The sequence below is a fragment of the Orcinus orca genome, chromosome 8 (genome assembly GCF_937001465.1).
Source record: "Orcinus orca chromosome 8, mOrcOrc1.1, whole genome shotgun sequence".
Taxonomy (NCBI): domain Eukaryota; kingdom Metazoa; phylum Chordata; class Mammalia; order Artiodactyla; family Delphinidae; genus Orcinus; species Orcinus orca.
In genome coordinates this window covers 10,331,103-10,354,114 of record NC_064566.1, presented here as the reverse complement: position 1 = coordinate 10,354,114, position 23,012 = coordinate 10,331,103, and the positions used below count along the sequence as shown (strand labels likewise).

At 47.2% G+C, this 23,012-nt stretch overlaps 1 protein-coding gene across 14 annotated transcripts in view; it reads left to right on the top strand.

Moving 5' to 3' along the window:
* The first annotated feature begins 11,062 nt into the window (after window positions 1–11,062).
* CD6 (CD6 molecule) overlaps window positions 11,063–23,012 on the top strand; it is a 41,223-nt gene continuing 29,273 nt past the window's right edge. For 12 of the 14 annotated variants that reach the window (XM_012538717.3, XM_049713131.1, XM_033413784.2 and 9 more), the window contains exon 1: window positions 11,064–11,292. In XM_012538717.3, the coding sequence (XP_012394171.1) occupies window positions 11,232–11,292 (61 nt within the window). In that variant the 5' untranslated portion in view covers window positions 11,064–11,231. Of the gene's footprint in view, window positions 11,293–23,012 lie in introns of all 14 variants that reach the window. The other 2 variants (XM_049713130.1, XM_033413776.2) reach the window with 1 other exon arrangement.

Sequence of the window (23,012 nt, the reverse complement as noted above, 5' to 3'; positions counted from 1 at the left end):
GACAAGAGGTAACAAGTATTGGTGAGGCTGTGGAGAAAGGGAACCCTCACGCACTGTTGGTGGGAATGTAAATTGGTACAGCCAGTATGGAGAGCAGTATGGAGAATTCTCAGAAAAGTAAAAAATAGAACTATCAGAGGATCCGGCAACTCCACTTCTGGGTATCTATCTGAAGGAAATGCAATAACTATCTTGAAGAGTTATCTGCACCCCCATGTTCACTGCAACATTATTCAAGACATGGAAGCAACCTAAATGTTCACTGATGGGTGAATGGATAAAGAAAATGTGGTGTATATACACAGTGGAGTATTAGTCAGCCATAAAAAGGAAGGAAATTCTGCCATTTGCAGTAACATGGGTGGACCTTGAGGGCATTATGCTAAGTGAGATAAGTCAGACAGAGAAAGGCAAATACTCTATGATTTCACATATATGTGGAATCTAAAAACAGATGAATTCATAGAAACCGAGACTAGACTGGTGGTTGTCAGAGGCAGGGGATGGGGAGGGGGGAAATGGGTGAAGAGGGTCAATTTACAAAGGGAGAGAGGGCTTCCCTGGTGGCGCAGTGGTTAAGAATCCACCTGCCAATGCAGGGGACATGGGTTCGAGCCCTGGTCCGGGAAGATCCTACATGCCGCGGAGTGACTAAACCCATGCACCACAACTACTGAGCCCGAGTGCCACAACTCCTGAAGCCCAGGTGCCTGGAGCCCGTGCTCTGCCAGAAAGGAAGCCACCCAATGAGAAGCCCGCGCACTGCAACGAAGAGTAGCCCCTGCTCGCCGCAACTAGAGAAAAGCCCGTGCACAGCAACAAAGACCCAAAGCAGCCAAAAATATAAATAAATAAAAAAATTTATTTTGTTGAGAAAGAGAGAAAGGCAGCAAGGCAGAGGGAGATTAGACAGACCCATACAGAGGAGAAGGTACTGAGAAGACAGAGGCAGAGATTGGAGTGATGCTGCAACAAGCAGGAAATGCCAGGGAACTCCTGCTGTCACAAGAAGGTGGAAAAGGCAAGGGACAGGTTCTCCCAAAGAGCCTCTGCAGCCCTGCCGACACCTCGATGTCAGATTTCTGGCCTCCAGAACTGTGAGAAAATAATTTTCTATGGTTGAAGTCACCAAATCCTTGGTAATCTATTACATCAGCCACAGGAAATAAATCTAGAAGAGATATGTCATCAGTGAGTGCGGTTTCACCGTTAAACGTTATAATCCAAGATTCACATTTCCATAGGAGAATTGATGAAAGAGGTCGTTGACATGATGATGGGGACCCCATCTGCTGATCACACAGAGCTGTAAACACTTTAGCCAGTGGACTCCAGACACCAAAAGATGTCTACAGGGCAGCTCTATATGGATGAAGTATACAGATTTGAATGTCAGGCCCTCTTCTTGGGGCCCCAGACCCAGCTAGAAATGGCCAGGGTGACATGGCTTAGCACTAGTAGGACAAAAAAAGCCTTAGGGATTTTCATCAACGGTGAATTCAGGATGAATCAACATTGTTTGAGGTCACCCTTGGCCACTACCTAACAGTGGTTGTCAAGGTGATGAGATTATAGTGATTTTTTTCTTTTCTTAATTTTCAGAGTTGCTCTACTGTGCTTCTAAGCCTTTGATTATTCACAAAGGTCACATTTGGTATCGGGGGTATCATTCTGCTCAACTCCAGGCTGATCAGACCCAATAGGGAGTGTTGGGTTCAGCAGGTACCACATTAAAATTTCAGTGGGGAGTGATCAGGAGGGGGCGTGGACTCGAAATCCTGCCCATGGGAGAGGAAAGACACCTGGGCATCCTGTCCCTGTTGTCAAATGTCCACAAGGCTGCTCCTTCAAGAGGGCTTACGTGTCACTGGCAATGCTTGGGAGAAGAACAGGATATTCAAGATGCTGGGTTTCAGCTCTAAGTACCATAGCCCTTCCCACTGAACCAGCAGTTCTCAAAGTGAGGACCATGGAACCCTAATGGGTCCCTGGGAACCTTTCAGGAATCTAGGAGGTCAAAACTATTTTCATAAAGAAAGTAATTTTGAGATAACCAACAAGGACCTACTGTATAGCACAGGGAACTCTACTCAATATTCTGTAATAACTTATATGGGAAAAGAATCTGAAAAAGTGTGGATATATGTATACGTATAACTGAATCTCTTTGCTATACACCTGAAACTAGTACAACATTGTAAATCAACTACACTCTAATATAAAATAAAAATTAAATTAAAATTTTAAAGTATGAAGACATAATTTGCCTTTTTACTGACATAATTTGCTTGGTACAAAAGCAGTGATGGGTAAAACTGCTGGTGTCTCAGCATGAATCAGAGGGGGGGCATTAAAGTTTACTAGTAGCCATTGAATTCTTCACCCCCATATGCACCCAGAGTAAAAAAAAAAATTTGCTAATTTTACTTAAGCATGTCTTTAAGGAAGCAATTAAAATGATTAATATGATTAAATCACATTTCTAATGTACACGAATTTTTAATATTCTACATGACAAAATGAGCAGTATAATATCGTAATAATGTATAAAACACTTCTGCTGAATATTGCAGTATAGTGGTTGCCTCTGGGAAGAGCAATTGTGCTATTGCTTGCTTTGCCAGCTGAACTAGTTGTTTTTTTTTTTTTTCATGGAACGCCACATTTACTTGAAACTATGGTAATTCAGACTTAAGGACTGGCAGACAATTTTGTGAAAATCAATGAAGTGAGCTTGTCACTTCAGAGAAATCGACTGACAGTATTTGTTGCCAATGATGAAACTGGAGCTTTTAAGTGAAAACTGGAATTTTAGAAAACTTGTAGTAGCCACCATGATCTTGACAGCCTCCCAATACTTAAAGTTTCCTGATGGGATCAGAGATGATATTAATGAATGTGATTTTTTGTTACATTGTATAATGAAATACATCAACCTTTGGAAGATCTACATAACTCTGTGAACCAGTATGTTCCTGAATGACTGATGCGTGTTATTTCAAAATCACGCATGGATAAAAGATCCATTCAGGTGCAAGACAGACCAATGGATTTTAATTTAATAGTGCATTAAAGTTCACTGATATGGTTTCAGATTCCATATTGCAACTAACCTTTAGAAATTATCACTTAAGTTTTGTAGTAGTGTCAGAGAAGACTATCTAAAATTACCTAAAAAGACAATTAAAATACTCCTTCTTTTTCCAACTACATATCATGAGGCCACATGTTTTCCTTATACTTTAACCAAAACAACATATCTCAGCAGATTGAATGAAGAAGCAGATATGAGAATCCAAGTGTTTTCTATGAAGCCAGACACTAGAGAGATGGGTAAACATGCAATACAATGTTACCCTCCCCAATAATTTTTTTTTTGGTTTGGAATATATATTAATGTTTTCATAAAAAGTGTTACTTATGTAGATATGTAATGAGTTTATTGTTGCTATTTATTTACCTTTTTATTGAGGTATAGTTAATTTACAATGTTGTGTTAGTTTCAAGTGTACAGCAAAGAGATTTAGTTATACATATATGTATTCTTTTTCAGTATTGTTGCTATTTTTGAGCAAATTACATATTTTAAATTTCTCAGTTTAATTTCTAATACGGTAAATATGGACAGATATAATCCACATAAACAAAAGTTCTTTGGCGTGCTTGATAGTTTTTAAGAACATCAAGAGATCTTGAGACCAAAAGAGGTTGAGAGCTGCTGCCCTATTTGTGCTGAACAATGGCAGAAAAACCACACAAAGGTTTAGGTGGCTGCCAAACTGAGGAAGATTTGGGAGATCCAAAGGTCTGGGGCGTGCTGGGGCATTGCCTCTAGGGTAAAGAACAAGCTTTGCACCTTACATACCCTACCGCTAAGAACAGCACAGTACACGGTGGACCTCTTTGGATTTTTTTTTTTTTTTTTTTTTTGCGGTACGCGGGCCTCTCACTGTTGTGGTCTCTCCCGTTGTGGAGCACAGGCTCCGGATGCGCAGGCTCAGTGGCCATGGCTCACAGGTCCAGCCGCTCCGCGGCATGTGGGATCTTCCCGGACCGGGGCACGAACCCGCGTCCCCTGCATCGGCAGGCGGACTCTCAACCACTGCGCCACCAGGGAAGCCCCCTCTTTGGATTTTGGAACATATATCACCTTTGGGGATTCTGTTCTGACTACTTCTCACGTGACCTGGGGAGCTGCTCATTCTGAGTGGGGCTCAGAGCAAGAGGATGTTCTTGTAGCAGGTCCAGGCAGTGGTGCAAGCCATTGTGCCATTCTGTCCCTAAGACCCATACAGTTTAATCATGCCAGAGACACCAAGGTGGATAAGGATGCTGTGTGAAGTCTCTGGAAGGCTCCAATGGAGGAGAATTTGCAGCACAAACCTTTAGGGTCCTGGAGCAAAGCCATGACTCCTGCCACAGAGAACCACCTGTCATTTGAAAACCATCTCCTGGTATGTTACCGGGCCCTGGTAGAGATTGTGCCTGATGATGGGTCACCAATGACCAGGCAACCTGAGGGCCCGTCATGATCTGGGCATTATCATACACACCAGTTGTAAGATCTAGGGAGAGGGTAGCAGTGATTCACTGTACAACAGCTTCAGGCCCAAAGAGGCCCAGAAGGTGCAAGTTAGTTACATGAACAGAAGGTCCCCACCTCTGTGGTCTCCATGTTCCTCTTTTAACTCATGCCTCTGTCCTCAAGGGAGCTGCCCTTGTTGGAGGCAAACCTCAGGCTTGGTTCACAAATGGGACAGCACAATGGTTGTTACTAACTTGAAATGGACAGAAGCTGCCTTAAAACCTCACTTAGAGGTGGTCCTAAAGGATAACGGTGAAGGGAAATGCTCCCAGCAGGCAGAGATGTGAGAGTACAGTTGGTCATCCACTGCCCATGGAAGGAAAAGTGGCTGGAGATGTGGATATACATGGACCCCTGGGCAGCAACCTGGAAGGAACATGACTGGAAAATCAGAGATAAGGATATTGGGGTAGATGAAGAGGGACCTGTCTGTGGGAGTGAGCATAAAGCCTGCAGTTCTTGATGTCTTATGTTAATGCCCAGCAGGGAAGGTGTACACAGGGAGGCCTCCAACAAGCAAGGGGGCGTGATGTCTTTTCCTGCAGGTGTTTCCAGCGTCTCTCCTTTGGCCACACCGGTGCTGCTGCTGTGGGTGACAGGAATGGAGGCCACATGTGGGGTGGACATTTCTGAGGACCATCTCATAAGTCTGAGATGGAGCACGAGTTGCACACAGTGTGGCCAACTCAGTGGTGCATCCTTTTACCGACTTTCCTTCTTTTCCGATTTCACTGCTTCTTGTTCCTCTCTCTGCTCCCTGGGATCCCATTCGCAAATAACCTACCTGCAAGCAAAGGCTCTATAAGATATCACCCTATTTAAAATTATCACCTCTTCCTGGCACTGCTAACCTCCCTTACTCAGCGCTGTGTCTTTTCTCCATATAACTTACTTATTTATTATGTCTACTGTTTATTATGAGACTCTCCCACTAAAATGTGAGCTTTATAAGAACAGGAACATCTGTTTGTTTTGTTCAGCGCTGTGTGTCCCCAGCGCCTAGAACACATGATAAAGTTGTTTGAATGAATGGCTAAGGGATTAGGGCTAATGGCATGTACATCAAGGGGCTGAATATTTAGACGGTGGTAGAGAACTCTGGGCCTCAGCAAAGACAAGGGCTGGCTGTGGCTGCTTTGAAGATTGTGGTCAGGACCCGGGAGTCTCAGGACTTGAGACGCAGCAGTGGGCTTGACTTGGACTGGGGGCAGGGCTGGTCCAAAGTTCAGAGCCCCACGGAGCCAGAGCCTTTCCTGGCAGAGGTGCTATGTTTCAGCCCAAGTCTTTATTGTTGTCTAGTGACAACTCCCCCCCCCCACCCCCAGCAAGGCTGAATTGCCTGTGGTTAGAGGCAGGGTCTTGGGTCAGACAGACCTGAGTTCAGAGCCCAGCCCTACTACACTTAGCTGTGGGAACTTGAGCAAACTACCTCTCTAAGTTCAGTTTTCTTGTCTGCAACGATGTGTTAAGGCTGGTACCTATTTAGTTGGGTTGTTGTGAGACTTGAGGGGGGGATCCCATGTCAAGTGTTTAGTACAATAGAAAGTGCACACGAAGTATCAGTTGGCATTAAACTTTCCCCTATGTCACATGGCGGGGGGGGGGCTGCAGCCCTAGGGCCTCCCTTCCTTCTGGTCGGAGTCAGATTTCCCTAAATAATGTTGCTTGTTCTTCTCTGCTGGGCCAAGGGCAGGAGAGAGATTCAGTATGGATGAAAAATGTCTGCTTGTCCACATGATGCAGAAAGATAAGGTGTTCTTGCAAGCTGAGTTTAAAAAGTCCTGGCTCCAAGAGTTCTAAAAATGAGCACATAGATTTGGGCAGCCAGCTGGGTACATCTGCCAGCTTCCTGCTCAGAGTTTTGTGTCCACGAAACATAGGCTGCTTCAGGTGAATCATGTGAGTTCCCAGTGATGCTTCCACCATGTGGTCCTCCCTCGTCTTACCCTGTACCCTCTGCCAGGAGCACCCTTCCTGCCACCCTACACCTGTCTCTACCTGCTGAACCTACCCATCCTACTGTTTGTCCTGCCTTTCTTATTTCATTTCTTTTCCTTTCCTTTCTTGGTTTTATAGAAGGCTTTCCCCACTAATTGTTCCACATTTAACACGCACATTTAATTTAACTTTTTAACAGTTAAAAGCTACTCAAAAATTTGTGTTCCTGCAAGTAATAGACCTTTTTTTTTTTTTTAACTCTGATCACTCCTTACCAATTCCTTTGCTATTGTTTCCTGGTTCTTTGTTTTTATCTTTTTTATTTTCCTAACCCAACAAATTAGACATTCTCACAATTATTTTATACCACTGATGCTTATTTAATTTATCTCCATGTTCACATATTCCTTTGGTCACTATTCCTACTTGAATCTTATACTTTCCTTCTGGGATTATTTTCCTTGTCCTTGAAGAACATCTTTTAGAATTTCCTTATGTGAGGGTCTGTTGTAAATGTTTTCATTTTTTATCTGAAAATGTATCTGAAGCATACTCAAGCTTAACAGTTATTTTCTCTTTGCACGTTGAGATGTTATTCCACTGTCCCCTGGTTTCAATTATTGCTATTAAGAAGTTAGCTGTCTGTCTACTTTATAGTTCGTCTTCTCTTCAGTGATTAGCAGTTTCGCTACTGTAGGTGTTGGGTGCAGATTTCTTTTTACTTATCACACATGGATTGGGGGAGCTTCCAGGATCTGAAGATTTTGTCTTTCATCAATTCTGGAAATTTTCCATTTAGACCTATTCAAGTCCTTGTTCCATCTTCTACATCTCTTAAGCTCTGTTTCCCATTTTCCATCACTTTGTTTCTCTGTGTCGCATTTTCCATAAGTTCTTCAGATATATTTCCAGCCCATGAGTTTTCTCTGTAGCTACGTTATTCTGCTGTTTAATCTGCCCATTGGATTGCTAGTTTTTTTTGAAGATTATATTCATCATTTATAGAAGTACTATCTTGTTTTTTTTTTCAAATTTTCCTAGTCATTTAAAATAGTCTCATTCCTCTTTTTAGGATCAAGTACAAGGTTGAAATGTTCCTTCTTTCAGGTTTCATGCAGCATGGTCTGGGGAGGAACTGGGCACTGAGCGGGGCTGAGGAGATGACCCAAACCAGCAGGTCAGCCTAGCCCTGGGTCCAGCCTCAGCCTGAGCTCCACCTTGGTCCTCAGCATTCCACATGTTTCTTCCCCTCCTCCCCAGTTCCATTAGGAAAGTCCAAACCTCCAGATATACTTCTCCTTACAAGACCATCGATTGAGCTGGCTGGAGAACCTGAGTGTAAATCAACATCAGTCCAGGGGCCCGGTGGTAAAGCAGAGCCCATGTCTGTCTGAAGTGCTTAGCAATAAAGCAGAGGGGGTGAGTTTTAAAAATGAATGATACTAAAAAAATAAAATAATCTCATTCCATATATATACCACTGATAACTAACTTTTATTTCTTTAGGCATATGAAATATCCTTATTTTATATTATGTATACCATAATTCCAATACGCAAAGTTTTTGAAGGTTTGAGTCTATTATTTATTGCTATGTGTAATTCTCACTTAAAATGACTTGTTGTGATGGTTAATTTTATGTGTCAACTTGACTGGGCCATATGCCCAGATATTTGGTTAAACATTATTCTGGGTGTGCCTGTGAGGATGTTTCTGAATGAGATTCACATTTGAATTGGTCGGCTGAGTGAAGCAGATTGCCCTCCCCAATGTGCGTGGGCCTCATTCAGTCCATTGAAGGTCTGAATGGAACAAAAGGACTGAGTAAGAGAGAATTTTCTGCCTGTCTTTGAGCTGGCATACTGATCATATCCTGCCTTTGGACATGGACTCAGACTTTAACTTACACCATCAGCTCTGTTGGTTCTTAGGTCTTCAGACTTAGACTAGAAATACATCACCAGCATTCCTGAGTCTCCAGCCTGCCAACTGAGCTCTTGGGACTTCTTAGCCTCCATAATCACGTGAGCCACTTCTTACAATAAATCATATATATATATATCCTACTAGTTCTGTTTCTCTAGAGAACCCTGACTAATACACTTGTATCTTGCATTTTATGATTTTTTTTTTTTTTTTTTTTTGGCATATGAACTCATGTTCCTGTGAAACTTTTCTGTGGGGGTTCTTTGAGGCCTAAGTTTAAGGTGTTACTCCAGAGAGGATTTTCCTATTTGATTCTGCTGAGTACCTAGGGAACAACTATCTACTTTCTTTAAATTCTCCCGTTGTTTTTGTTTTTTGTTTGTTTGTTTGTTGTGTTGTTGCCACACACGTGCTGTGAATTCCACCTCCAGGCCCATTTGGGGTCAGGCTGGTGGTTAGGAGAATTCAGGGGTGACGTTCCTTTTTCTTTCACTCAGTATCAAGGCTGAGCTTAGCAAGTTCTGCATCAGCTCCCTTCCAGAGGTTTTCCTCTCCTAGGTCATCCACTGGGGGTGTTATTTTTCATCATTTTGCTTTAAGTGGGAGCCACTGATTCTGCTTTTCACTTTGCTCAAGCTCTAGGTTTTGACCCATTAAACTGAAGTTCTTGGCCACGTGGGATCAGCAGGTACCACAGAGCAACCTCTGCTTATGCTCTCTGGGATCTCTTTGGATGTTTGTTTTTTGTTGTTTCTGGCCTCTGATAATTATCCTTAATTTCTTGCCACCTCTGCTAGGCATTTCTAAAGATGCTTTGAAATATTTTTATCCAGCTTTTTTTTTTTTTTTTTTTTAGTGGTTTGTTTCAGGAGAACTTTCCAGCACTTGCTATCTCCTGTATTGCCAGAAACAGAAGTCCAGCCTTCTTTCCTGTGCAATCAAACATGTGTCTCTCAGGACGCTGCTTATCAGCAGGAGACCACCCACTGTGTCCATCCTACCCTGGCCTGCGGTTGGTCACCTGTGTTTGTGAACTACCTGCTCTCTGAGGGCGGGGCTGTGGTTTCCTCTCTTCCTCCTGAAGAGGTCTCTCTAAGGGTCGGTTGAATGGAGTTGAGAATGGAAGTGGGAGGTATCCACCTGCTGCCTGTGCTACCAGAACCTTCCACAAGAGGGCAGCCTCAGCTCAACTCCCTCCACCCCGCAGGGACGGGCAGGAGGGGCCCAGGTCCCTGTGGCTCCAACACCTGTAACTTCAGATACCCCCTCTCCATTCCACAGGGCGGGGAGGTGAAGACAAGCAAGGATGAGGGAAGTGTCAAGCCAGGCCAGGTGAGTCTGAGATGGGGTCATGATGGGGAAGGGTCAGGACAGAACCAACCTCCTCTGGACTCAACTTCTTCAAGGGTTCTGTTTGGACGACCAAATTAAGTGACCTGTTCCTTCGTTCACTCAACAACGTTTGTTCGGCAACAACTGTAGGCCCCACAGGGAGTGCAGTGGTGAATTAAACACCCTTGGGGCTTCTCCGGTGGCGCAGTGGTTGAGAATCCGCCTGCCAATCAATGCAGGGGACACGGGTTCGAGCCCTGGTCCGGGAAGATCCCACATGCCGCGGAGCAACTAAGCTCGTGAGCCACAACTACTGAGCCCACGTGCTGCAACTACTGAAGCCTGCGCGCCTAGAGCCCGTGCTCCACAATGAGAGAAGCCACTGCAATGAGAAGCCCGAGCACCGCAACGAAGAGTAGCCCTCGCTCGCCGCAACTAGAGAAGGCCCGTGCGCAGCAACGAAGACCCAACACAGACAAGAATAAATAAATAAATTAAATAAATTAAAACAAAAAAACCCACCCTTGGTCCCTGCGTCTTTCCCAGTGTCCACTGCAGCCCAACTGGACAGCTCAGCATTTCCCAAACAGCCCCGGGCGGCCTGCCCCCGCCCCTTTGCTCCTGCTGCTGCTTCTGGCCCAGCGGCATCTGCCCGTCACTGCCTGTTGAAATCCTGCTTATCTTCCGGGGCCCAGCTCCCATGCCTGCTTCCACAGAGCAATGAACCCTCAACCCAGGACCCAGGGGAGCAGGGACTGGAGCCTTCTGCGCCGTCGCTGGGGCCGGTTCCAGCCTGCAGAGGAGGTGGGGAAACCATCTATCAGACCCTTCCTGCTTTACCATTCTCTGAGGGGAGGTGGAGGTGCTCCCTCTTGAAAGTGCAAAGCCACGTCCTCCCTCTTCCCAGCCATCTTTGCACCTGAGAACAAGGTAAAGCTTGGGATTCAATCCCATGAGAGCCAGATTCCATGGACTAGGACAGAAATGGGTCACTCATCCACTCTTCTAATATGTACTGATGGGGCGCTCTACTTACTGTGTACCAGGTCTCCAGAAATGAGGCATGACCCCTCTGCTTCCCTCTTCCTTAGGAGACCCTTGAGGCCTGTGTGTGTGTGTGTGTGTGTGTGTGTGTGTGTGTGTCACTCTGCGACTCTTGGGGTTCAGCCAGGCTTGGGGAGCTCACAGTCGAGGCAGCTGAGCTCTCCTCGCCTATATTACCAGCCTTGCTTCCTGGAGACCGAAACCACAAGTAGAGCACAGAGGCGTGAGAGACACTCACAGGCTGGGTTTGGCCGCATGCGTGCAAAGGGGTGCTGTCTCCTGCTGAGAGAGATACACAAACGGGAGCAGCTAAGGGCAGAGCTGCTGAGAGGGGCACTTGGTAGCCTGCCCACCTTCTGGCCCTAGGATGGTACTTCCCACTGGCGGGCAGGCATAGCGGTCGGAGATGACACCAGACATAATGCTCCTCTTCGTGGTTGCTGGATTGCTGACGGCAGCTCTCTCAGGTAGCCCTCTCCCCACCTCCTGCGCTCCTGCAGGAGAGCCTGGGACCTGCCCTTCTGGCCCCTTTTCTGCTTCTTTTCTCACACTCACCTGTCTGGAGCCTTTTAGCCAGGACTATACTCTGGTACCAGGATGGTCCCAGCTGTGTCAACAGCATTAGGGGCCCAGAGAGGGTACAGGGACCCCCGTGAGGGGCTGAGGCTGTGCCTGGGCGGTGCTAAGAGGACCCCTGAGGGTCAGATAATGCGGGTAGCACGTGGGGTGTCTTACCAATGGGCTCCCAGGCTCCCAGGAGGGAGACACCTCCCACCCACAGGCTCAGGAATCCCTGCATCCCTATTTCTTGCCAACTCTCAGGAAGGAACCGTTTGCCTTCCAGAGAACTAGGGCCACTGACGATCATACTTTCAACCCCAAAGCTGAGGCCCTGGGTTCACCAAGCTTGTACCGCTCACAGCAGAGCCGTCCTGAAACAGAATTCGGGAAGCTAAGCAGAGCTGGGGACAGCTGGCCGCTGGTTGCTCCACTGGGCGTAGTTTAGGGCACAAATGAACAGAAAAGCTCTGAGGCCCAGATCCTCCCTGATCCTGAGCTCCGTCTGGGTGCCCAAACACCCTCGCAACCTGGGCCAGGCATCGGGTGGCAGGAAGTTTGGGGCCCTGGGCTGTGCTCATCGGGTGCTTGTTGGCCCCTGTGGAGTGCAGGGTCCAAAGTGGCAGGAGCTGGGCAGGAGACGCTCTGGGCCCTCACACTGGGGGATAAGGAGATGGGTGTGGAAACAGAATGCTGGGCCTGGGAGTCTGGGTCCACCTGGCAGTAGAGATGCTAAAAGCTTTGAGTGTGGTGTTAGGGAGACCCAGGAAGGCCCCATCAGGAAGCCTGGAGCATTCGGGGAGCCGTGGGGGGCTCTTCTCCCTGCCTCTGTCTATCTAGAGGCACGTGCTCCCAGCCGTCTGACCTCACACTGGTTCAAGGAAAGCCGTTTAGCTCTGGGACCAGGAATAGGTGCTCCTTCGGCCCCATATGGGCCCGGAAGAGAAGCTTTGCCTGTCTCACTCTACCAGGAGACCCTGGAGCTTGGCTGCTTTCTGCCCCCGAGCTGAACAGACAGATGGTCCGAGACTGGGGCCCTCGCTCTGCGTCTCCATCCTCTGTTCTCCATGAGCTGCCAGCCTCGGCTCAAAATTAAGTCTGGGTCTGAGAGGTCTGCGGACCGGCCCCTGGGCCCCGGGATCTGGTCTTGAACAGTGCCTGAAGAGTGGTGGGAACCTGGGCTGGGCAGAGCCCAGGAAGGTGAAGCGGAGGGTGCCTTGGGGCCCAGTTCCTCACACATCACCTTGTCTCTGCCCGGCCCACTCCACTCTCAGGATAGTTATTTACTAACTTCGTGTTTTCAAAACTGTACTTACAGTCAGTTGACTCACTTGTTACTAATACAAGTTCAGTTTTGAAAGGAAACTTTATGTCACAATTACAAATGGAAAACTGACATCATTTGCCACAAATAAAAGGTAAAGATAAGCATAAAAAAAAATGGCGGTGAGGGCTTCCCTGGTGGCGCAGTGGTTGGGAGTCCGCCTGCCGATGCAGGGGACACGGGTTCGTGCCTCAGTACGGGAGGATCCCACATGCCGCGGAACGGCTGTGCCCGTGAGCCATGGCCGCTGGGCCTGCGCGTCCGGAGCCTGTGCTCCGCAACGGGAGGGGCCGCAACAGTGAGAGGCCCGCGTACCGCAAAAAAACAAACAAACAAACAAAAAAAAAATGGCGGTAAAAACCAGTTCCTCTGATGTGTTAGTAAAAAGTTAGAAGAATGTAAGGCCCTTGAGCCCGAAGCCTTTGGCAGCCCTCTTTGTTAAAGGGAAGATGAGGGGATGATAAAGACATCCTGCCTCCAAATTGTTATTTTCTTCTTGACGCTTCAGGGGGTCTGAAAGCCCTTTGGACGGGAATAGTTTCCTCGCTATGCGATTTAATGGCATTAAATGCTGCTCCCTTCGACCCTCCTGAGGGTGCGCAGTGGTATAGGTCCTAGTGCTGGGAAATAGGGCCTGGCAGGAGGGGCACTCTGGGCAGAAGGGAACTTGAGAAAAGAAAAGGAAAGAAAGAAAAACAACTGGGAAGAGGGAGGAAGGAAAGGGAGCTGGGAGAATGAGGTAACAATCAGGGAGCTCCAGGGCATCACCCCGAGGGCTGCACGTGGCCTGGGCGGGTTACCAGGCCGTGCCCTCAGACCACAGGCACGTGGAGTATGGCCCTCCTGGGTCCTGGTGGACCCAGCCTCCCCTTTCCTACTTCCCTTTGCAGTCTTGCCTCCAGGCTCCATCCTGGGCCTCACACAGCTGTGTCTCTGGCCAGGCTGGCCTGGATTCTGGGCCGGCCTCTCCGCAGGCCTTGGTTTTTGTTGTTGAATGACCAGGGCAGGGACCAGGGCCTAGAGAGCCCTGCTTCCGAATTCTCTGCTGGCGCTCCCTGGAGGCCTGGGTCCAGGACCTATTTGTCCACTTATCCTCCAGTTCTGCCTCGGTTTCCAGATCAACCAAGTGGGGATGGAGAGGTGGAGAGAATGAACTAGAAGCCCCTGACCGGGGAGGTTGTGGGGGAGGGGAGTCAGGAGACCAGCCGATTGCTGCCACCCTGCCTTTAATTCACCTTGTGACGGTGCTTGTCGGCTCTGGACCTCAGTTTGCGTGGAATGGGGCTCTTTGGGCAGATGATCCTTAAGAGCTTGGTCAGATCTGACACTCTGCATTAGATGCAGGAGCAAAAAACCCGGCCGTTCCCACCAGGGCCGAGCCGGGGTCGGTGACTCGAATTCCATCCGGACCGTGGTTGGCGCGAGGTCCTCAAGGGCTGCCGTTGTGCACTTGAAAAGGCTATTTGTGGTTTTACTTTAAAAAAATAGTTTCTTAAATTAACACATTTTAAAAAATCTGTTTTTCCTTACCTTGTAAATTCAATACACAGATCTCATTTTTTTTTTGCAAGTCCAGTAGTTTTTAACAATGGCTCTCAAGGGGTCTTTGTTTAATATTTCAGCAAGTCGAGTTGAACAGAGTAAGCCTCCTTAAATAATAAATACCACTGACAAATGTAGCTAATTGAGCTCCCTTAGATCTGTGATGTCTAATCTAGCTGCTATTAGAATGTACCATTTGGAACGCGGTCGTCTGAATGGAGCTGCGTTAGGAACATAAAATACACAGCAGAGTTTAAGATGTGTTCAAAACAAGAATTGTAAAATAGCTCATTAGTAACTTTTATATGATTACATTGAAATGATAATATTTTGGATATGTTGGGTTAAATAAGTGTTACTGTTACAATTAAGTTTACCTATTCCTTTTTCCTTCTTAAAAATGTGCCTCCTAGGGGCTTCCCTGGTGGCGCAGTGGTTGGGAGTCCGCCTGCCATTGCAGGGGACACGGGTTCGTGCCCCGGTCCGGGAAGATCCCACATGCCGCGGAGCGGCTAGGCCCGTGAGCCATGACCGCTGAGCCTGCGCGTCCGGAGCCTGTGCTCCGCAATGGGAGAGGCCACAACAGTGAGAGGCCCGCGTACCGCAAAAAAAAAAAAAAATTGAAAAATGTGCCTCCCAGAAAATTTAAAATGACCTATGGAGCTCACCTTACATTTACACTGGCTAGCACCACCTTAGATACTCTACACTACATTTATAAATTTAATAAATTTGATTTTCTTATAAATGCTTCAAATACCTCTAAGAAACACAACCTTCCCAAGGATTTAAAAGAATGCTTATAGATCTAAAAAACTAACTTATTAAGAAAGTGAATATTAAGTTCTCTTAAGTAGTCTAATCAAGTTTACAGATTTCAACTGAAGTCAGTTAGTCAGTCACAAACATGAGAAACTCTATGGCTAAAAGTTCTTAAACATTAAAATACAGGATTTTATGCACCAACATACAGAACTTGACCCAACTTAAACGTAACAGAAAGGTACAGATACTATGGGTTTCTGTTTATTTCACACCTCTATTTTTTAAATTCTAATCTTCCTGGGCTTAAAAATCACTTACCAAGGAGAAAAGATTCCTACCATTGCACGTAACTTGGCTTATCCTGAGCAGGTTGGAGTTTCCATCTCAGTGGACTGAGATGAAGACAGCTTTTTGGTTGTTTTGCCAAAATATAAGATATGATTCTCTGGTGCTGCTGACGGATAGCCCATGGCCTCTGATGGGGCTGGTTGCTCGACCCACGATCCAGGTTTCAAAAACCTAGTTCTCTCTGTCTCCCCCCAGCCCAGGGAGTTTTACCACTTGATTGGATTAAACTAAACAAATGTTTACTATTCTTTTTTCCCCCCCATGTTCTTCCTGCCTGGCAAGACTCCAACTCATAGATCTATAAATAACATATGACAGACACCTGCATATTTCTCCTAGTCTGGCTCTCTGGTCGTATGACTGGTGGGGACCTTTAGCATGGCCGTGACCATGTGGTAATGTGGGACAAGGCAGCTCCTAGGGGGTTGGGTCTGGCATTATTTAGCCAAACATAGATGATTCCAGAGGGATCTAGAATGAGTGAGAAACGCTGCCCACAGCCTCCTTCGTTCAGTTCGCATTTATTGAGGCCTGCTCCGAGCCAGCCTCATTCCTCACAGGAATGCTCGAAAATTAAATTGGGCCCCCAGCTGTCTGAAGCGTCAGCCGTCCCCCTGGGACAGGGAGGGGTAAGCAGGTGACTCCAGCTGAGGCTTTGGGACAGGGGCCTGGAGGAAAAGACCCCCGTGGCATGGGGCCCACCCTCCCCCAGCCTGGACCACAACTAAATCCCATGCCAGATGCTCAGCCCTGCACTGAACAGACGCTGGTGGGGCTGGAATGCCCGGGTCGCTAGCCTGCCCCAGTCTCAGGTCCTCCAGACCGTCCATCCCCCCCTCAGCACTGCCTCCCATCGGCCAGGTCAGGGCGAGGTGCATCAGAGGAGCAGCATTTCCTGGGGCCCTCGTTCCTGCCCTTCCGGACGATTACTAAAGCTGCCATCCTACCTGACCGTTTGCTTGATACTCTTAATGGATGTTTTAAAGTATAAAGACATTTATTTTTAGAAAAAACTTTATATTGCTGCCTTCAACATAAAGCCATTGTAAATCACCTGATGGTAACAATGGTGAAAATAAACATCGTGGAAACAATGTGATTCATTTCTGGCCAGACATGTGGTATTTAATACCCTGTCAGTGACCACCTAAATGCGAGCTTATAAATGTTACACAGCCAACACAAAGATCTCTTATACGTAAATACAGGATTTAGCGGTTCACGTGATGCCATTTGCACAATAAACTCATTTACCCACGTGACAACCCCATGGTGTAGGTGAGGAAACCGGGGGTTAGCAAGGCTGAGGCCTGTCCAAAGTCTGGAGCTAAGACGTGCCAACGCTTGAGCTGAGGTGTCCTGACGGGAAAGAGTGGCCCGGCCTGTCTCCTGGCTGGCTGCCCCTGGGGTTCCCTCTGAGGATGAGGCATCTCCCCAAGGTGTTGTACCTTCCCGGGTTTGCAGCCTCAACATTGCATCCAGGGACAGCCCCGAGCGGCCTCTGGGGTCCTGGGACCCCCCGGAAGACTTCTCAGGATCGGATGGGAGCAAATGGGCTACCTCTTTCAGCAAAGCCCAGCCTTCATGGGTTTGCTGGGCATTTACCCTGCCCACCCAGGCCAGGAATGAATGAAGTGAAGCTGAAGAGACACAGTGAGACAAAGGAAAGCTTGTCTGGTAGGGGGCTCCCTCTACCCACAATTTATTTAACACCTGCTATGTGCCAGGCCCTGGGATGGCACTGAGATATGAAGGTTTGACCTTGAACATATTAAATGTTGAAGGTGGCAAAACATACAAGGGTCATTCTGGGATAGATGTGACAACAGGTGCAATCCGATGACAGCCATAACCACCATCCACTGCAGGGGACTTCCATTCTCCAAGCAGCAGCCATGCTTATCCTGTCCTACACTGACACTGGGGCACTCGTCCCCATTTTACAGGTGGGGAAATGGAGGCTCAGAAAGTTCTGTATTTTGCCCCAGGCTAGTGGGTGATGCTGAGTTTAAATCCATGTCTGTAGATCTCCAAAACCCATGTTCTCCATCACTGGGCTGCACTATTTCTGGGAGCCAGGAGTCAGAACAGGGAGAGCTTGAGTGTCCCGGAGAGGGGGACGTCCCTGTCCCAGAGGGGCTGGACACGGGGGACAAGAAGGCTTTTGCATACGAAAGAAAGATGGCCAAAACATCCTAGGCACGAAGACATTTTTTAAATGTGTGCGTGCAAAGGCTGGTGAGATAGTCGTGTTGTGCCAGTATCAACTTCCTGGTTTTGGTAATTTACTGTAGTTATGGAATAGGTCACCGTCAGGGAAAGCTGGAAGATGAGTGCATGGGACTTCTCTGTGCTATTCTGGCAACTTCTTGTGAGTCTATCATTTCAAAATAAAAAGTTAAAGGGGAAAAAAAGGCATTTCAGGCAAAAGGGCCCATTGGAGCAGGATCTAAGGCCTATGGGGTAGGTAGGGCCTCAATTCCCAGACGAGCTGGGCTCCAGGCTCTTTTTCTGCTGACTCATCCAGACTGCTGTGTCATGAGGATGCAGTGAGCATGCCAGGCACAGAGCCCGGCACAAACCGTACATTTACATTTACATTCGCCAGGCCGACAGGTGTAAATTCATATACCTGTCTTCTCCTCATCACAGCCCTGTGAAGTATGAGTTATTGCCCCCATTTTACTGATTAAGCAACTGAGGCTCAGAGAGGTGAAGTGACTTTTCCTGGATGGCACAGTTAATAGACTGTTAAAAGATACACTGAGGCATATTAAAATTTTTAAACTGAGCAAAAATTGATTCAAATCGGCGGCATACGATCTAGCAGATAGAAAAGACAGGTATAAAAGGGGACTTTTATAGGCAGAAGGGAGTAGGAACAAGAAAGTTATACTAGGCAAAAAAGCAGATTGGTTATTGCAAAGTTACTCTTTGTTTTGTCGTTTATTGTTATTTTAATTTTATTTTTTTAAATTGAAGTATAGTTGATTCACAATCTTGTATTAGTTTCAGGTGTACAGCAGAGTGATTTAGTTATACATACATATATATCTATTTTTTTCATAATCTTGTATTAGTTTCAGGTGTACAGCAGAGTGATTTAGTTATACATACATATATATCTATTTTTTTTTTCATATATACAGGTTGTTACAAAATATTGAGTATAGTTCCCTGTGCTGTCTTTGTTGGTTATCTCAAAGTTACTTTCTTTTAGGGGATGGCGGGTTCTAGCAGACAGATGACCTAACTAGTGCTGGTCAGGTGATTCCTGATTGACGGGTTTAAGATGCCATTTCTGGGAGAGCTGAAACCATAATTAAGTCTCGGCTTGGTGATGTGGGGCTTTAGCATAAACAACTCCACTTGGGGCCTGTTGTCTTATTTTTTTTTTTTTTGCGGTACGTGGGCCTCTCACTGTTGTGGCCTCTCCCCTTGCGGAGCACAGGCTCCGGACGCGCAGGCTCAGCGGCCATGGCTCACGGGCCCAGCCGCTCCGCGGCATGTGGGATCTTCCCGGACCAGGGCACGAACCCGCGTCCCCTGCATCGGCAGGCGGACTCTCAACCACTGCGCCACCAGGGAAGCCCTGTTGTCTTGTTTTTAGCTAGTAGGCGCCAGATCTTTAACTTGACTTTACGACTCCAAATCCACGATGTTTCCCAGCCCTGGAAGACGGGCAGGGTTTGGAACTCCAGCCACCTCAAGATTTTTATAGGAAAGGTCCCCCATTCTCTGGGGAGTTTGCACCTCAGCTACCAACAGCTGGGCTGTCATGGAACTTGGGTGAAAAAGCCCCTTGAAGGAACTTGTGTGTCAGAAGCCACTTCCTGGCCAAGCTTCCACTCAGCCTCAGTTTCCCCAGCCATAAAGTGGGGTCAGTGGCAACCTCCAGAGCCCAGGGCTGGGATGAGGCTCCATGAGACAATGGTTGTGAAGTACTTGGGGAAACATGGGGCTTCTTGGGCGCCAAAGACTGCCATGGCCACACCTACTGTTGGGCGTGGGGCCAGGGCAGGAGCTCGCGGAGGGAAGCCCGGGTTTCCGCCCACCATTTTGTAGGCTCCTGTGGCCCAGCTGCCTCTGCCTGAAAGTGGCAGCTGAGACAGCCTCCAAGAGGCTGGGCAGGGAGGCAGGGCTGAGGGGCTGAGGAGGAGACTGCGGAGCCCTTGGGAGATGCTGGATTAGGGTACCATAATGGGAGAGTGACCCCCTTACTTTCCCCTGCAAGGGGGTTGCCCCCAGGTCTCCACTGAGTGTTAGGAGATGGCAGGGCACATTAGAAGTTCCAGCCTGTAAGTTTCCAGGACACCCCCGACCGCTCTATCCTGACCCTGAGCTGGGCTGGGCTTTCCGGGCAGGGCCAGCATAGCCCAGGGAGTCTGCACCCGGAGCTGGGGGCCAGGGCTGTGCGGGGACACAGGCTGTGTGAGTGAGGGGGGCTCCTCAGAGCTGAGAGCTTCTCAAGGCATCCTGGCAATCCCATCTGTGTGCCCCACTTCCAGTTTGGAAGTCACCTACTGAGCCCCGAGTCAGGGGGAACACAGAGGTGAAATCACTGTGTCGTCAGCCGTGTGCAGAGCCAAGCATGGGTCCGTCCATCTTGCAGAAGCACAAAGTGATACTTGGAAAGCTGGAGCCACACAGTGAGTTGCCGACAGAACTGTGACCAGAGTCACTTTCTGGGCACCAACCAACCCATCCCCGCCAGCTGCCTCTTCCTAAATGGGGCTTGGGGAAAGATTTTCTCTACACTTCAATAAAATTTTTGCTAGGATGTTCATCTCTTCTAGAAGGGGTGCCTGGGAGCTGGGCTGGGGCGGGGGAAGAGGTGGAGAAGCATGTCCCGGACAGGGAGGACGTCTACTCCCCATTCTTCTCAGCGAGACCAGCTTCCTCTCTTTCCTTCAGCTAAACTAAGTAAACACACTTGCCAAGTGAATCAAGCTCCTTGGAGAGATGTGCTGCACTCTCCAGATGGGGTTCTAGAAATACGGCAGCAGTATCTGAGCTGGAAGACTCCATCCCCAGAGGGCTGCCAGTCATTGACATCCACCCATTTGTCAGAGGAGGAAACTGAGGTGCAAAATGGGGAGTGAGGCACCCAAGGTCAGGAGCAGGGGTGAGAAGGGTCTGCGGGCTCTGCCCGGGGCCCCTTCCCCACATTACCCAGAGGGTGTGGCGCTGGCCTGTGCCCACAGATGCGTCCTCAGCACCCCCCGCCTCGATGTGGAGATGGCAGGGGAGGGCTGTGGTCTGACGTGGGTCTGAGGTGAACACAGCTGACCCTGGGCTCTGAGATGTCAGCTTTGTGAGGCGAGGAGCTGGCTTCCTGCAGCCACTTTGCCTCCACCACCTCCATGGCTCCCCGACTGTTTTGTTTAGTTTTATTTTAAAAAAATTTATTTCAGCACAATTTTAGACTTACTGAGAAGTTGCAAAAATATACAAAGATTTTCCATATGCTCTTTACTCAGATTCCGGACTAGTAATATTTTTATCATTTTCTCTATTTTTCTGTCTATTACATTTTTCTTGAACCATTTGAGAGTAGGTTGTAGACGTAACTTCCCTTTCTCCTAAATACTTCAACATGTCTTAAAAAAAAAATAAGGTCATTCGCTTATGTAACCACCGTACACATATCAAAATCAGGTGATAAACATTGCTACAAAAATAATCTGTAGAACTTTTTCAGATTTTGCCAATTGTTCCAAAACAATTTGCCTTAGAGGCAAAAGAAAATTCCATCGAATGTGTTGCATTTCACTCTCCTTATTTTCCTTTAATCTAGACCAATTGCTCAGATTTTTTTCTTTCAAGATACTGATCACTTTGAAGAGTACAGCCCAGTTATTCTGTAAAATGTTCCTCAGCGGGGCTTGTCTGATGATTCCTCATGATTAGTTGTGTTGTTTTTGGCAGGAGTATCACAGAAGTGAAGTTGTGTCCTTCTCAGACATGGTATCAGCTTGTCCCATTACCCATGGTCTAACTCTGATTGCTTGGCTAAGGTGACGTCTGCTAGGTAAAGTCACTCTTCTCCTTTGTGATAAATATGTCTCTTGTGGGCAGATTCTTTGAGAATACGTAAATTTTTTGGTTCCCTTCAAAGCTTTACCCACTCGTAATATTATGGCTGATTCTGGCCTGGATCAGTTATTATCACGATAGTTTCTTGATGGTGATGTTGTGATGCCATCGTTCTTCTACAGATACAGTGGCCGACTCAGCTTTCTCTGCTGGCTCAGTGAGTGGGAACCAGCTGGCTCAGTGTCTTGAAGGCTGGTGCTGATGGGGCCAAGAGTGAGCTCTCAGGTTGAGCCTCTGACGGCCACCACCTTGCCTTGCCTCCTTGTGGAGCCTGGCGGGGCTCCTCCCTGCTCCCCGGCCCGTCCTCCCTCCACCTTCACAGCTTCCTGCCGTTCATTTGTGGAGCTCCTATTACGTGCTGGGCACTGTTTTTAGCCACTGAAGATGTAAGACAAAGTCCCAGAATTCAAGGAGCTTATATTCTAGTGGAGAAAACAGACAAATGAATAAACGTTTAAAAAATAGTATCGTTTCAAAGCAGAAATAGAGACACAGACGTAGAAAACAAATGTATGGATACCAAGCGGGAAAGGGGGGGGTGAATGGGAGGAACTGGGAGATTGGGATTGACACCTATACACTACTGATACTATGTATAAAATAGGTAACTAATGAGAACCTACTGTATAGCACAGGGAACTCTACTTAACGCACTCTGGTGACCTAAATGGGAAGGAAATCCAAAAAAGGGGGGATATATGTATACGTATAGCTGATTCATTTTGCCACACAGTAGGAACTAACACAACATTGTAAAGCAACTATACTCCAATAAAGATTAATTTTAAAAAATGGCTACCAAAAAAAAATAGTATCATTTCAGAGAGGACTATGTGCAACGAGGGAAATAGAGCAAAGGAGGGAAGACAGAGAGACTGGAATGGGGATCCAGGTAAGGCCCCTGACGACATGTGAGCAGAGATCTGATTGATGGGATGAGCTGGGCGTGCCAAGATCAGGGAGCAGGACATTCCAGGCAGAGGCCATGGCAGGTGCAAAGGCCCTGAAGCGGGAGTGAATTTCACATGCTGGAGGAGATTACAGAGGGAAGGGGAGAGTGGAGGAGATGGAGGTGGAGAGGTTGACACGTGTCAGGGAAAACAGATCACGTACGGGCTTGGAATTAATCCAAAGGAAATGGGAAATCATCAGACAGTTTTAAGTATAAAAGGATGTGATTTGATTTGCCCTTATGTATATACAATTATTTAACAAATATTTTTTATAATCAACTTCGTGTGTAAGCCTAAGTAAGTTTATTTAAACCTAGACATCTTCTAGGTTTCATATATCTCAGACCAATGTTGCTTCAATAAATTGAATATATCTGTATAAACAGATAAGACACTCAGAACAACTGCGTCATTCACTAGCCCTCCAGCCAAACCCAAGTCAGCTCTCCCTTTGTGAAAGGCTTGTAATCCCCAGGACTGAGCAATTGGAAAAGGAATCATCTGCTTACTGTGTGATTCAATACTATTTAATCTCGGATCTTAAATTGGTCTGGTGTGGGATATACTGCGTTACTGGTGGAAAGACCAGTTTGGGGGAGGC